This window comes from Vicugna pacos, chromosome 18 (assembly GCF_048564905.1).
Source record: "Vicugna pacos chromosome 18, VicPac4, whole genome shotgun sequence".
In the NCBI taxonomy this organism is placed as follows: domain Eukaryota; kingdom Metazoa; phylum Chordata; class Mammalia; order Artiodactyla; family Camelidae; genus Vicugna; species Vicugna pacos.
In genome coordinates, this window is record NC_133004.1 from 40,614,536 (window position 1) to 40,627,534 (window position 12,999).

The window sequence follows — 12,999 nt, forward strand, 5'->3', positions numbered from 1 at the left end:
TGGATTTTACCATAAAATCCAGGGCTGCAAATGCATCACCCTTGCCTCCACTTTCCTGTCCCACACACACAGTGACATCACCCGACTGTCCTGGCCCAGACTCCACCTCAGAATCCTTACCACACTGGCCTGGGCAGCTCCTACCAATTAATAAGAGTTAACCTCTCGGCCAAGCTGATGTAGGAGACGGTGGGTCACCAAAGGGTTTTAACAATCAGGCCACAGTGCGGAAGAAGACATCATTATGGAACTAGAAGAGGCCCCATCAGACAGCAGCTCAGTTGGTCACAAGCTGTGCTCTGCAGCCCCTCCATCACCGGGCAGGCGCTTACAACCCCTATTTGCCAGGCACCTGGGCAGAGAGGTGGGAAGCCCGGATGCCAGACCCCATCACCACTGCCGATGAGAGACAGCTTTGCTAAAACAGATGGACAGCCTTCCTGCAGAAGGCTGCAAAGTCCCCTGGGGGGCCTTTCTAGGCAGTTCGGAGAGAAGGTCAAGGGGACCAGAAGTTGAAGGTCGAAAGGCAATGAAGACAGCTTCACTGGGGGAACAGGCTGATAGGCTGAGAAGATGGAGAGGACAAAGGAGAGGGTCAGCAGCATGAGGGAGTGAGAGACGAGGGTGAGAGGGCTTGAGTTCAGCGTTTACGATACTGAGATATCCAGGTAGGAGGTTCTTGCAGGGAAGCAAGAGCCGGGAGTGAGCAAGGAAAGTGGATGACGTGGGGAGGGTGGGGGGGTGGGATACAGGTGTGACCCTGAGCATTGGTGAGCCACACACCAGGACCTCTAGGTCCCCAGAATAATGGCAGAATGAGGCAGGGGCGGGGACAGAGGGAGGGACCTCGAGGGGTGTGGAGGATGGATGGGCTCACACAGATAAAGCACACAGAACAGGCCCTCGCCTGGGGAGGGTTCAGGAGAAACTGCTACTCAATGAGTGTATCAGCATCATTAAATGGTGACTTGGAGCAAGGGCACCTAGTACAGCTGATATCTTTCAGGAGCAGCCAGTCAGCCCGGCTGGAGGCCAAGGGGCAGCCTGCAGCACAGGGGGCCTGTGGGCCGCCGTGTCAGCTGGAGAAGGGCCGTCACCCATGATTAAGCAGCTGAGATCCTCCTGACCATGGTGGGGACAGCCGAAGTGTATGGGCCGGTAGGGATGAGGTCAGATCTGCGTTTTGCAAACCCAGCATCTGTGCTTCCCTTTCTCTTCTTGGCGCCTCATACACGAGTCTCCTGCCCAGCATCCTGGCCTTCATGGTGTCCTCAGCAGGAAGACCAGGAAAAGGCTCGAGGAGGTTAAGTAATACCTGCAATTCACATGGGGAACTAGGGGTAGAGCTGGAAACCTACCTCATCCAGGTGAGAGGCACAGTGGCCCTTAGACCGAGCAGAGGGACCCTGCTCTGGCCCCTCTAGCTGTGCCCCTCCTGTGGGGTGACAAGTCCATGGGACCCACAGGATGTTCCCACCCAGGCCTCTGCCTCCTTCTACGCCTCACTCTTGGGATTCAGGTTCCCTGCCCAAATGGCCGTGCGCCCACTACCTGGGTCATTCTCCCCAGGCCATCCTTCCAGGGCAGACCCCACAGCCAGTGTGCCCACTCCGAGGCCAAGGGAGGTGGACTGAATTGGGACGTGCAGCAGGTTGAGGGGGTTCATAAAGGCCCTCAGAAGAGTGTGGGAAGAATCCAGGGTAGAGGGTGGGCCACGGCCAGCCGTCCCCCTGCCACCATTTTCCAGAACAGAATTCTAAAGCATCTAAAAGTGCCTCCTTTGAATTTGGCTTTCCAGGTCATTGTGAAGGTATTACTCATCAAGGTTGGAGGACAGAACCTACTTACTGAACCTTCCGTTAGCTTGCTTCATAACCGGTAGATATGCTGCCCTACAGTGTGTGGTTTCCCTTTGTTCTGGTGCCTCGGGCCCTGGACAGGAGGAACAGGTTTATGAACTGAGTGCCATTCTTTGGGGGCGAAGCAGAAAGCAACTTTGTCCTTTGTCCCTGGCCCCTGGATATATTCATGCCTTTACCGAAAATCCGGGCAGGTCTCACAGCGCTTCTGGTTTCTTTTAGTCAGAAGGACACTCCCACTCCCAGAATTAATATTAAGACTTTTATCCAAATTAAAACCTCTCCCTCCCCAGCTGAGAGATGTGCATCCTGGGTGGGGTGCCCTTTCTCTGGTTCTCACTCCTTGTGCCCTGATCACTCAGTGTTGTGTTGGACCCTTCAGGGTTGGATACAGAGCTGTGGAGGAGACAACAGACAAGACTCCTAATTACCATCTGTGAAGGGAGGGAGGGAGTGGTCAGGGGAGGGAGGCGGGGAGAAGAGTGAGATGTACATTTCACCAACAGATCCTCCCGTGGGCAGAATGGAAGAACTGGGCTGGGGAGCTGGGGGCTCCACCCTTGTGCAGCCCTCCTGGCCAATTAACGTTACATTTCCCTGTAGCTTTTATTTGGCATCTGAACAGCTCTGTGGCGGACAAAAGTCCTTAGTGGCCCCAATGCAGAGCTGCAAGATTCTACTCGAAACAGCCCTCTAAGGAACTGGGATCCTCTTTTTGCCAAAATAGCTTCACTGAAGGGGTCCACCCTGGGTTTCTGATAGAGGTGACCAGAGCAGAGCACCCCTGGGTAAAGCAAGATGCCCCCAGCACATGTCAGGCCGAGGTGTCTACCCTCCCACACACACACACACACACACACACACACACAAAGGAGAACACAAACCACCAACAGGGGAAAGAAGACTGTTTTTCAGGCCCTGTCGCTCTGCCCATCAGCTGAAACCAAGCCACCGTTAACACACATATGGAGCCAAGCGGGGGTCTGAAGCTGTGAAGAGCACCGTGCCAAACGCTGTTCCCAAGCCCTCTGCTTCTGGGGCTCATAAGCCACAGGAACATGCGACACCAGCCAACTCCAGCCTGTAATCCACCCAGACCCGAATCAGGTGCCTGCAATGCCCACGCTGGGCTTTGCATGGAAGGGCTCAGTTACACTCCAGAGCATCCATCTGCAGCATCTGGAACCTGCCCCAAGCCTCCTCCACACCGCCAAGCATCCTATTCGGAAATCCATTTTCCACAAATTCACCCAGATCCTCCCTGAACCTAATTATACCTTCTCCCTGCTCCCATCCTGGTGGAAGGAGTTCTGGAAGATTACTACATTCATTCGAGCCTCTTTTTATTTGTGCTAAAACTATTCTTTCCAAGTGTCTCCGGAAGTCCCCAAGCTCCAGCCCACCAAACGCCAGAATCCCCATCCCGGTGCAATGGCTCCCTTCATGGACATCCCCTCTGGTTCCTCTCAGCACGCACGGTCCAGTTGCAGAAGCCTCTCCCTGCCCCCCAACACAAATTCACTTTTAATTACAAAAATAATACGTGAATACACGCTCCTTGTAAAGCATGCAAACAAGACACAGCAGATAGAGGAGGAAAAAATGGGAGTCCTTGTTCACTCTCTCCCCTGGTCCAGCCCCACGTCTCTCCATACAGGTAGCCAAAAATGGTTTCCTACAAACTTTTTTTCTGGGTACATAGATACCTAGATACAGATTGAATTTTTTTCATAAGTGAGATCATGCTATACATATCATTCTGCGACTTGAAAAGCTTCATTTTTAAACTGTTCTCATATGGAAGTGTGCAGAAGCCACACTATTGTGGGGATTTGCAGAATAATACTAACAGAAGCCTTGGGTAAGTACTTCCAAACAAAAAGAAGGAAATGCAATTGCATGCAAACTTTTCCAGAAGCACTTTTACGTTCCTCTGTGTTCTGCCTTATCCAGCCGTTAAGTGTACGTTCTTCCCAACACAAAATATCCCTGACTCCTTGATATAAGTCATTGCCAGAATTCATCTCGGTAGCCTTCTCAAGGGTTGGTAAATATCAAAGAGGACCAAAGAACTGGGACCCCTCTCTTGCCTTGCTCCATAAGGATGTGCACAGTGATGTCAGAGAAAGCACAGGATTTGGAGAAAGAAGACAGGTGAGTCCTGAGTTGCCACCGAACTTGAGGACCTCTCTCTGAGCCTCACTTTTGTCGGTTAAAGGAAAGATAATACTCTCATAGTTACCCCAGAGTGGTTTTAGGATCAAAAGAGATGGATGGTACCAATGCAAGTTGTGTGTTCTAGAAGGCTATTACAGCCGTGTGAGTCGTAATTATTATTAAATGGGAAAAGCTAAATTCGAGTGAGTTGCGCAAACGAGGATGTTTGGTAACTTCTACTTGACTGCTTACACGTTTTCTGAGGGAATTCAACCACCGGTGAGGAGACGCTGCCCTAACCGTCCGGGGCTGACCAGGGCGCCATCTGCCGGTGGAGGAGGAGGCCGCGGGTGGGTCCCCGCACCGCAGGCTCGGTGACCCTGCTCCTTCTCTGACCCCACCAAGTAGTCACCTAATCAGAGCCGGTTCCACGTTTCCAGGAGGCTGGGGAGCCGCAGCCGCGGCTCCTCCACGGGCCCAGCCCCAAAGACCGGACGGAATCGTCCCTCTGGTGTCCCTGGAGGCCGAAGAGAGAGTAGGGGGCCAGGACGAAAGGCCTTGGCATCGCGGGAACCTGCTCCCCAACACAAAGCCGCGGCCGCGCAGGTGAGCGCGGCGGAGCCACGTGAGCGGGTAAACGTCCAAAAACTGAGCCACCAAGCCGCAGAGAGCCACGGTCGCCCCTCCGCGCGCCCCCCGCCGCACGTTTGAGCCACCTCCACCCGGAGCCGAGAACCGAAGGGGAGAAGGTTGGGAGAGCAAGGAAAGGAAGGGGTTGGGGGGTTGGGTGCAGCCAGAGACCCCGCACCTTCGGTTCCCCCGCCCCGCGTCCCCAGCCCTCACCGTCCGTACCCCCAGCGCCTGATCACCCGAGTCCCTATCTCCCAGTCTTCGACCCCCCTGCGCCCCCAACGCCCTGAGCCAACCCCCAATGTCTGTGCCCCCAGCCCCCGACCGCTCGCATCCCCGGCCCTCGTAGTCCGCGCCCCCAGCCCCGTCGCCCCGCGCCCCCATCCCAAGCCCCAAGCCCCACCTCCGCGCCCCCAGGTCCCTGGGTCTCGACTGCCCTGCGCCCCTAGCCCCCGACCGCCTTGTGCCCCCAGTCCCCGCCGCCCCCAGCTACTCACCGGCGGCTCCCGTAGCCGCTGCCGGGGGAGCCGGCGCCCGGCTCGGGATAGCCGTGCTGCTGCAAGGCTGCGGCCGGGAAGGGGTAGAGGAAGCCGGTGGCCAGCGCCGACCCACAGAGGCAGCAGCACGCCCAGGGCAGGAGGAGAGCCAGCTTCATCTTGCGCGGCCGCCCGCGGGGACCCGGAGTCCTGGGCGGGAGGACAGTCAGGAGCGCACCGGCGGCCGGACCGAACCCGCGGCCCCGGCCGGGAGCCGAGCGAGCGGAGCCCAGGTCCAAGCTGGAAGTGCCTGGGGGGCGCCCAGCCTCTCAGGGCCGCCTTTTCAAATTCGGCGAGGTGGGCTCTGCGCCGTCAAAGGGGGCGTGGGGCTTTGTCATTAACCCTTGGCGGTCCGGGGCCGAGGAGGAGACAGTGGCGGCAGAGCTGGGATTCCTGCTGCGCTGTGGGTACCGGGAGTCCTGTGCCCCGAAAGCCAGATCTTGTGCCTGGGTCCCGGCACACACGCTCTTCAGAACCTTCCCTCTTCGGATCGCAAATGCTTATGGAGCACCCCTCTGCCCTGCAATTTCACCTGGGAAATGTTTAATCCTTACTTTAGGTGGTACCATTCCCATTTTTCAGAGGTACAAACTAAGGCTCAAAAAAGTTAAGCAAGTAAAATACACGCTCCTTGTCTAAGGTTCTTTGGGCCAGATCATTGCACACCCAGACTCCTCTCCTCCTTTCATCTCCGGCCCTTACCTTGCCAGCTGTCTCTCTAAGCTAAGAAGTAGCTGGGAATGAAGGAAGCATTCAATTTGGGCTGCAAAGTTGTCCCTAGACACAGATTCATGAGGCATCATATCTGGAAAAGAGCCGAGGGGAGATGTAATACAATCCTACCTTTTATAGATGGGAAAGCTGAGTCTCAGATCACATACTGACCCCAAGGCTAGCCTGGCCTCAGGTTCATCTTTTCTGAACCACAAGATCCCCCTAGTGCTTATATCCAGCACGAAGGGTGGGTGGGACCTGAAATCCAGCCTGTGCCCAATTCCTCAGGTTGAAGGACTTATTTCTAATTCTCCCCAAAAGCATCCTAGGGGCTGGAAGAGGCCCTGAGGCTGGCTCTGCCCCTGTGCACAGTGGGCAACTCCTAGTCTGAAAACTGCTGGTAAGACTGGAGAAAGGGCATCAAGCATGGAAGTGCGTAATGGACTGCAACCCACCTGGTAAAAAGAACTGTGGGATTGTTTTACAGAAAGACAGGAAGATGCTGCTGAAAACGTGGAGGAAAAGGCTCGCTAGCAAGGCTTTTTGTCCTCTTGTTTACATATCCCAGCATGTATCCATATGTACCCTCTTAAGTACATATCCCAAGATATCACATCCAACCCCCTTCACTCTCTCTCCCCAAACTGCCCATCCTTACCCACTCAATTCCCTCAAATCCTGCCTGGGCCTTTTAGATGGAGCTTCCACACCTCCCAAGTCCAGAGTTTCCACCTAGGGATCAGGACGGACAGAGGCCATCTCAGAGTGCACAGCCTCCTAATGGGAAACATCTCTTGGACCTAGGACCACTTCCTTCATCTAGCCCTCTATCCCTTTCTCAAGGCCTAAAAGATTTGGAGAATTTGGGTTATCAGGGAATTTTCAGTCCCTCCCCCAAAAGGAATCTGAACTGTGTTCCTTGGGCAGTTTTCCAACACCTCATAAATGATGAGGTCATTCCCCCCCACCAGGAATTTGTAAGCATCTGTCTTCCTCCTTCCCTTACTTTACGTGCATATTGAAATCTTAAAGACCAGAGGAATTCCATGTTGCTGTAAATTGGCTTTATGCTGTAGGCATTTCAGTAAAGGAACAAGAATTTCATTTTTATCTTAAATTCATTTTTCCAGTGCCATGGGCTGCACCCAAGCTAGTGGCACCAAGGAGAGGAAGGGATAACACTATCCCATAACTGCAGGATTCTTCTAGGATGAAAAGCTTTAGGAAAAGAATTAATACTTCTCAGAAACTTCAGGACTAAGGCAGTTGGTCAAGTTTGGTCCTCTTTCACATCTAAGACCAAAAGTTCATTCTGGCCCCGTTAACATGTATTGGGAAACTTCTGTTTGCATTTATCCAGCACTGTGCTAGGTGTAGTGAAAGCTATTAGAGAAGCAAGTATTCTAAGATGGCCTTTTTCCCACCCTTCAAAAGCCAGCAGGCAGTCTGGACAAATGGTCTGCAAACAGGAAGAGGTTCCATTTAGAGGGCAAGGGATAAAAAGACAAAGATGCATAAAATCAAGAAAAGGAATGTGATATCACACATATCACCTGGACCCAGAAGCCCCAGGTCTGCTCCTGGCTCCCCTGCTGACTTGCTGGGTGACCTGGAGTGAACCCCTTCCCTCTCTGGTCCTCCCCATCATCTTCATCTGTAAAATGAAGAGTGGACTGGCTTGTCTCTGAAGACCGTTCCAGTTCTGGCTTTCTGTAATTCACTTTGCCCTTCATCCTCCACTCCAATCTCCAAGGCAACAGTGGATACACCCAACCTGAGTAAGCCGTCACTCTTGTAGGCAAGATTTCCAGCTGCAGCACCCCACAACAGGGCCATGGGAGCCAAGGAGAATGGAGAAGGATTCTGTGGCATCACAGTCCAATCCCTCCTTCACCCCCAGAGACCACCAGGGATAGTAGAGCCCAAATCCAACAAGTACTAGCTGTGTGACCTTGGACAAGTTACCTAACATCTCTGAGCTTCTTCCTCTGTAAAATCTGAATAATAACAGCACCTAATATATGGGTTTGCTAAAAGAATTCAATGAATTATTCACCTAAAGTGCTTGGAATTGTGTGCCTGACACATTATAATGTTCAATAAACGTTAATGATTATTATCATTTTCAGAGCTTTGGTGAGAAATAAAATTGAAGAATGCCACCCTTCTCAAACCCCCCAGGGTGAGGCTGGCCAAGTAGGCGCATACCCAGACGTGCTTGGAGCTTTCTCAGAAGACTCTGGAGCCCCAGGATAAACCTGGTACATCTTTCTCCATGGTCAACAACTGAAAACAAAACTTTATTTTAAAACACGTATGGAAGGAGGGAGGGTATAGCTCAGTGGTAGAATGTGTGCTTAGCATGCACGAGGTCCTGCATTCAATCCCCAGTACCTCCATTTTAAAAAATTACAACAAACATGGAAATATTATTGAGTAGAATGTGCCATTTGTGTTATTTTTCAAAATGAAGCACACTTGTGGTGGGCGGCAAAGTGGGGAAGTTTGAGCAGCCCTGATACAAAGAGCATCTGGTACCCTCTGAATGTCCAGTGCATCCTTAAAAACATTAGCCACCCCGGCTGGCCTCTGCTCTGCACTCCATGCAAGTACTGGTCTCTGCTTCTGACTCACCAAATGCATGTAAAAGCCTCAGGAGAGGCAGAAGCCACTGCTCCCAAGAGCCCAAGAAATCAAGCATGAAAGCCTTGGAGTCGAGACCCAGGTTGTAGTGCTGGTTCCCTCCTCCTCTCTTCCTTGGTTACCTTTGGGCATCCCATAGCTGCCCCAAACCTCGAAAAAAAGGAAACTGGACAAATAAGGGTCGGCAGGGCGTCACTGAGCCCTTAATTCCTCAACAGCTCACCACAGCTCTGACACCAACCAGCAGGTTCTCATCATCTCCTCGTTTTTCATACAAGGAGATGAGAGCAGTGACCAGACCGTGATCTTGTGCTTTCTCCCCGTTCTGTAAGTTCAAAAGCACCTTAGAAATGGAGTTGTTTGTACAAAGAAGGATCATATTTCTCGGTGGGAGAAGACAACCCCCTCAGCACACACATACACACACACACACACACACACATCAGAGAACTGGGGTCCACCACAATGATGTTTCCAGGCCTTTCTGATAAGAAAATATCAGTCAGCATCCTCCTGGGCAGACAAAAAGCAGACCTTCGCTTCTGCTGAAGTCAGCAGAGAGAGCCACTGAACAGAGAAGTAAATACTCATCAAGCTGAAGCCAAGGTAAATATTGACCTTCTGGCATGATAAATCCTCCTGTTAATCGAAAACAGAAATCTCCCCCTCCTCCATGAGTGCCCCCAAAGGACACAGATTCTGCAATTCTCCCAGAAGTTCAGGGAGGCAATGGTAGGAACGGACTGGTTTTCATACTGATTTGTCTAGCAGCCCACCCTCCCAGCTGCTCCGGATCCCAGGACAGCACAGGAATGAGCTGGATTGACTCAAGGTAGCCAGACCGGTGCAACAAAGGGGCTTCTTTGTTTTGCGAGCTTTCTGTACTTGGCCAAGGGCAAAATCCGAGCAGAATGTGGACATAATGGAAGACGCCCTCTCTGAACTTTCTTCTTCACCTGGATACCCCCAAATTCCACCCAGCCCTATAAAAGGGAACAATTTCTTGCTCAGCATACCTACAAGTGTAAGCTTCCCTGTGTCCCTAAACATTGGCAGTGAAACTGACATTCAGGAGACAGCAAATGAGGACAAAAGCGGCGTGCCTCTGGGTCGTTTCTGCATTGTTCACATTTACATATGGCTTTAGCAAGTCGACTTGCTCTGTGTTCTCTTGTAAGAAATAAAGAATGACAAAAAAAAAAAAAAGACAGCAAATTAGATGTCTACAATAGCCCATGATATTAAGCACAAGTTTGGAAGGGAAAAAGAAGTATTAAAAGCAAAACCTAAAAACACACACACACACACAAAAAATGGAGTCTGCCCAATTGCCAAGGCCAAAAGCCCAACTCAAACAGGGTGATAAGAAGTTTGACTGCTGACTAATGTAGCCACAGCTAAACAAATGCTTTCCTAGGAACTGAATGAGATTACTGGGTGAAAAATGAGGCAAGGGGATGTTTTAGTCTGTCTGGCTGCTCTAATAGAATCCCACAGACTAGGGACTAGAGCTGGAAAGAGGCCATTGCCCAAAGGCAGCTGTCCAGGTGAGTGAGGGCTCTGTCCCCCATGGACACCTTCCTTCTGCCCCCACCCCTGACTCTAGGGTTTCATTCTCACCTCCAGTTCCACCCTGGAAGCCCAGGGCTCAGGAGAAAAGCCATCAGGAGGAGTCATTTGTGGGACTTCAGGGATCAGGCTCAGGCTATGGGTGGCCTTAGGGGGTCAAGGTCTTCTTATAAGCAGGTCCGAAGTTGGAAGGCTGAGTGCGGTGGGGATTGCAGATCCAGGGAGCAAAATCAAAGGTGTGGGCAAAAACCAGATCCTGGAAATCGCCAACAGGGCAGGGCTTTTGCTGCTCAGTCCTTCTGCTCTGGATGCCTGAGTCCTCTGAGTGCCCCTAGGCTGCTGCCACCGACCGCCTCTCAGACCACTCCATCCTCATCTCAGGTAGGCCCCCAAACTCAGAAGGTTAAAAGCAGAACTCGCCTCTCTAAGGTCACTATCAGCCCACACTTGCACGAATCAAGAAAAAGTGCCCCCTGTTTTCTGAGTCGACACAGCCCCTGTCAGGCTCCACTCACAAAGTCCACAATGGATGTCAGCTCCCACTCGTCCACTTGCAGAAGCAGCAGGATCCCTGCTCACCAGCCGTGTGGGCTGGCCCCAACCCGACCCAGGTCTCTTCCACCTGGAATTCGTATCACAGTGTCACCGCACACCCACCACCCAAACTGAAATCCAGTCCCCCTGCCCCATATCTGATGGGGTCACCAAGTCCTGTCTACTCTAGATAATTCTTAAATCCACCCCTTGTACCCTCCGACCCCTGCCAGCTCTCACGGCCACCACCAAAGCCCTTGTTCTGCCTGGCCTTTGTCAGGTCCTCCAAGGGCTTTTAGGATAACTCCCCAAGAGATTCCCTGGCCACCTGTCTCCCCTCCCTCTGCCCTTTCTTTCACATGGCTGCCAGAAAGTTCCTTCCAAAACACAGTGTGATCCCTTCACTCCTGCTGAAACAGACCTCCACTGCATCCCCTCCACATGCCAAGACCTTTCTCATGGCCATGACTTTGCAGACTGCTCCCTCTGTCTGGAATGTTTTTGTTATAGACAATGTTTGTGTCCTCTCCAAATTCATATGTTGAAATCCTAACCCTTAATGTGATGTTAATTCAGGGGTGGGGCCTTTGGGAGGTGATTAGGTCATAAGGGTGGAGCCCATATGAATGGGATTAGTGCCCTTATAAAAGAGACCCCACAGAGCTCGCTCCCTTCATTGGCCATGTGAGGACACAGCGAGAAGATGGTCATCTATGAACCAGGAATCAGGCCTCACCAGACACCAAATCTGCTGGCACCCTGATCTTGGACTTCCCATCATCCAGAACCGTGAGCAGTAAGTTTCTGTTGTTTATAAGCTCCCCAGTCCATGGTATTCTGTGACAGCAGCTGGAATGAACTAAGTCTTCCACCCTTACTGTCTCCTTCTGGTGAGCCTTCTCCAGGATGCAGCTCTTCACCAAATCCCTTCAACTAGGACAACGCCCATTCTGGGCTCCCAGAGATCTTTCCACAACCTTCAATGTCTGCACCCACTTCCACTTGCCAGGCTTACTTCTTAACAAGTTTGCTATCTCCCCCGTCACACACCACACACTCTAAGAACAAGGGTAGTTACCAGCCCATCTCTGTCTCCTTGGGCCTAACCACATCACACTCAGTCACAGTATAATAAATATTAGCTGGATATCTGAGTAAATCAATGAACCACTCCATTCGTTCTCCCAAGCCTCCAGGAAGAGGAGGGCCAAAGGGTCGAGCTGCCCTCCAAGAAGTGGCATCTGGAAGACATTTGTTAAAGTTTGGGGACTTGAGCAACACAACTGTTTATTCTGAGTACTTCCTTCTTTGTATGTGACAAAGAAAAAGAGAAAACCACAAATGAAAATGACAGGTGGGCCCTGTAGATGACCAGACCAAAGAAGGAACTTGACATTCATTTCAAGAGAGACTGCCCCACTCACATCTCTATCCAAAGCTGAGTTTAGCACTTAAGAAAGAATTGTCAGGTGCAATTTTCAAACCAAAAGTCTCTGGATAGCCCCCTAAATACCAGCCCGCCAGCATCTCATAAGGATTTACCGTGAAGGTCTTTGTTCTACATTATCTAAAACACCTTCCCCATGCTCCTTGGAAGGCATGTTTTGCTGAAACGGAGAGAGGAAGGCAGGTCGTGTTCCCTAAGGGTAGCTTTGCACCGATACTGAGACCCAGAAGAAAGAGAATGAAAAAGGTGGTTCCACTTGATAAGACCTCACTGCAATTTACTATCATGAAGTGTTTCTTTGAAGTTGAAACAAGTTCTAGATAAGCCTTTCATTGAGAAACCAGAATAAAGGGGAGCGGTGGGGGGAGATAAGGCAGTCAGAGTGGAACTCTGATTATAGAGTCATTAATTTAGACCATGAAAGTGCATGGAGTTGCCTTTGATTGGAAAAATAGATGACTGCAGAATTAAAGGCTTTGGGGGCAAATCTTTTCATGCTTTAAGGAGAGCCAAAAATTATTTCAAGGATTTTAAAATTAAGGCACTATTAAAGCTAAGGCGTTGGATATGACCCGAAGACCCTGTCAATTTAATCCAAATCTTATGGGGAAGAGGGGACACAGTAACTGTTTTGCTTCAAACCCACATGCAGCTGTCTGTTTCATGGGCTCTTTCAAGCTGGCCTGTGGGCATTCACAGAGCCACCCAGAGGGACTCTGCCATGGTGAAGCAGCCCCAGAGTCTAGCGGGCACCTCTTGGTGCTACCCAGAGGCTCAGGGTGCAGCACCTGTTTGGTCCTGCCAGCATCTCTCCCTGGTGTCCCTACCGCTGCCTCCCAGCCCTACAGCAAGCATCCAAGCCCAACAGAACCCCGGTTCAGACACTTACTACAGGATGCTCTTGGCAACT

General features: G+C 51.4%; 1 protein-coding gene across 1 annotated transcript in view; it reads right to left on the reverse strand.

Moving 5' to 3' along the window:
- Positions 1-12,999, reverse strand: part of COL26A1 (collagen type XXVI alpha 1 chain) — a 190,129-nt gene that overhangs the window by 148,754 nt on the left and 28,376 nt on the right. The window contains exon 3 of the mRNA XM_072943162.1: positions 5,144-5,714. Within this exon, the coding sequence (XP_072799263.1) occupies positions 5,144-5,301 (158 nt within the window). The 5' untranslated portion in view covers positions 5,302-5,714. The remainder of the gene's footprint in view (positions 1-5,143; positions 5,715-12,999) is intronic.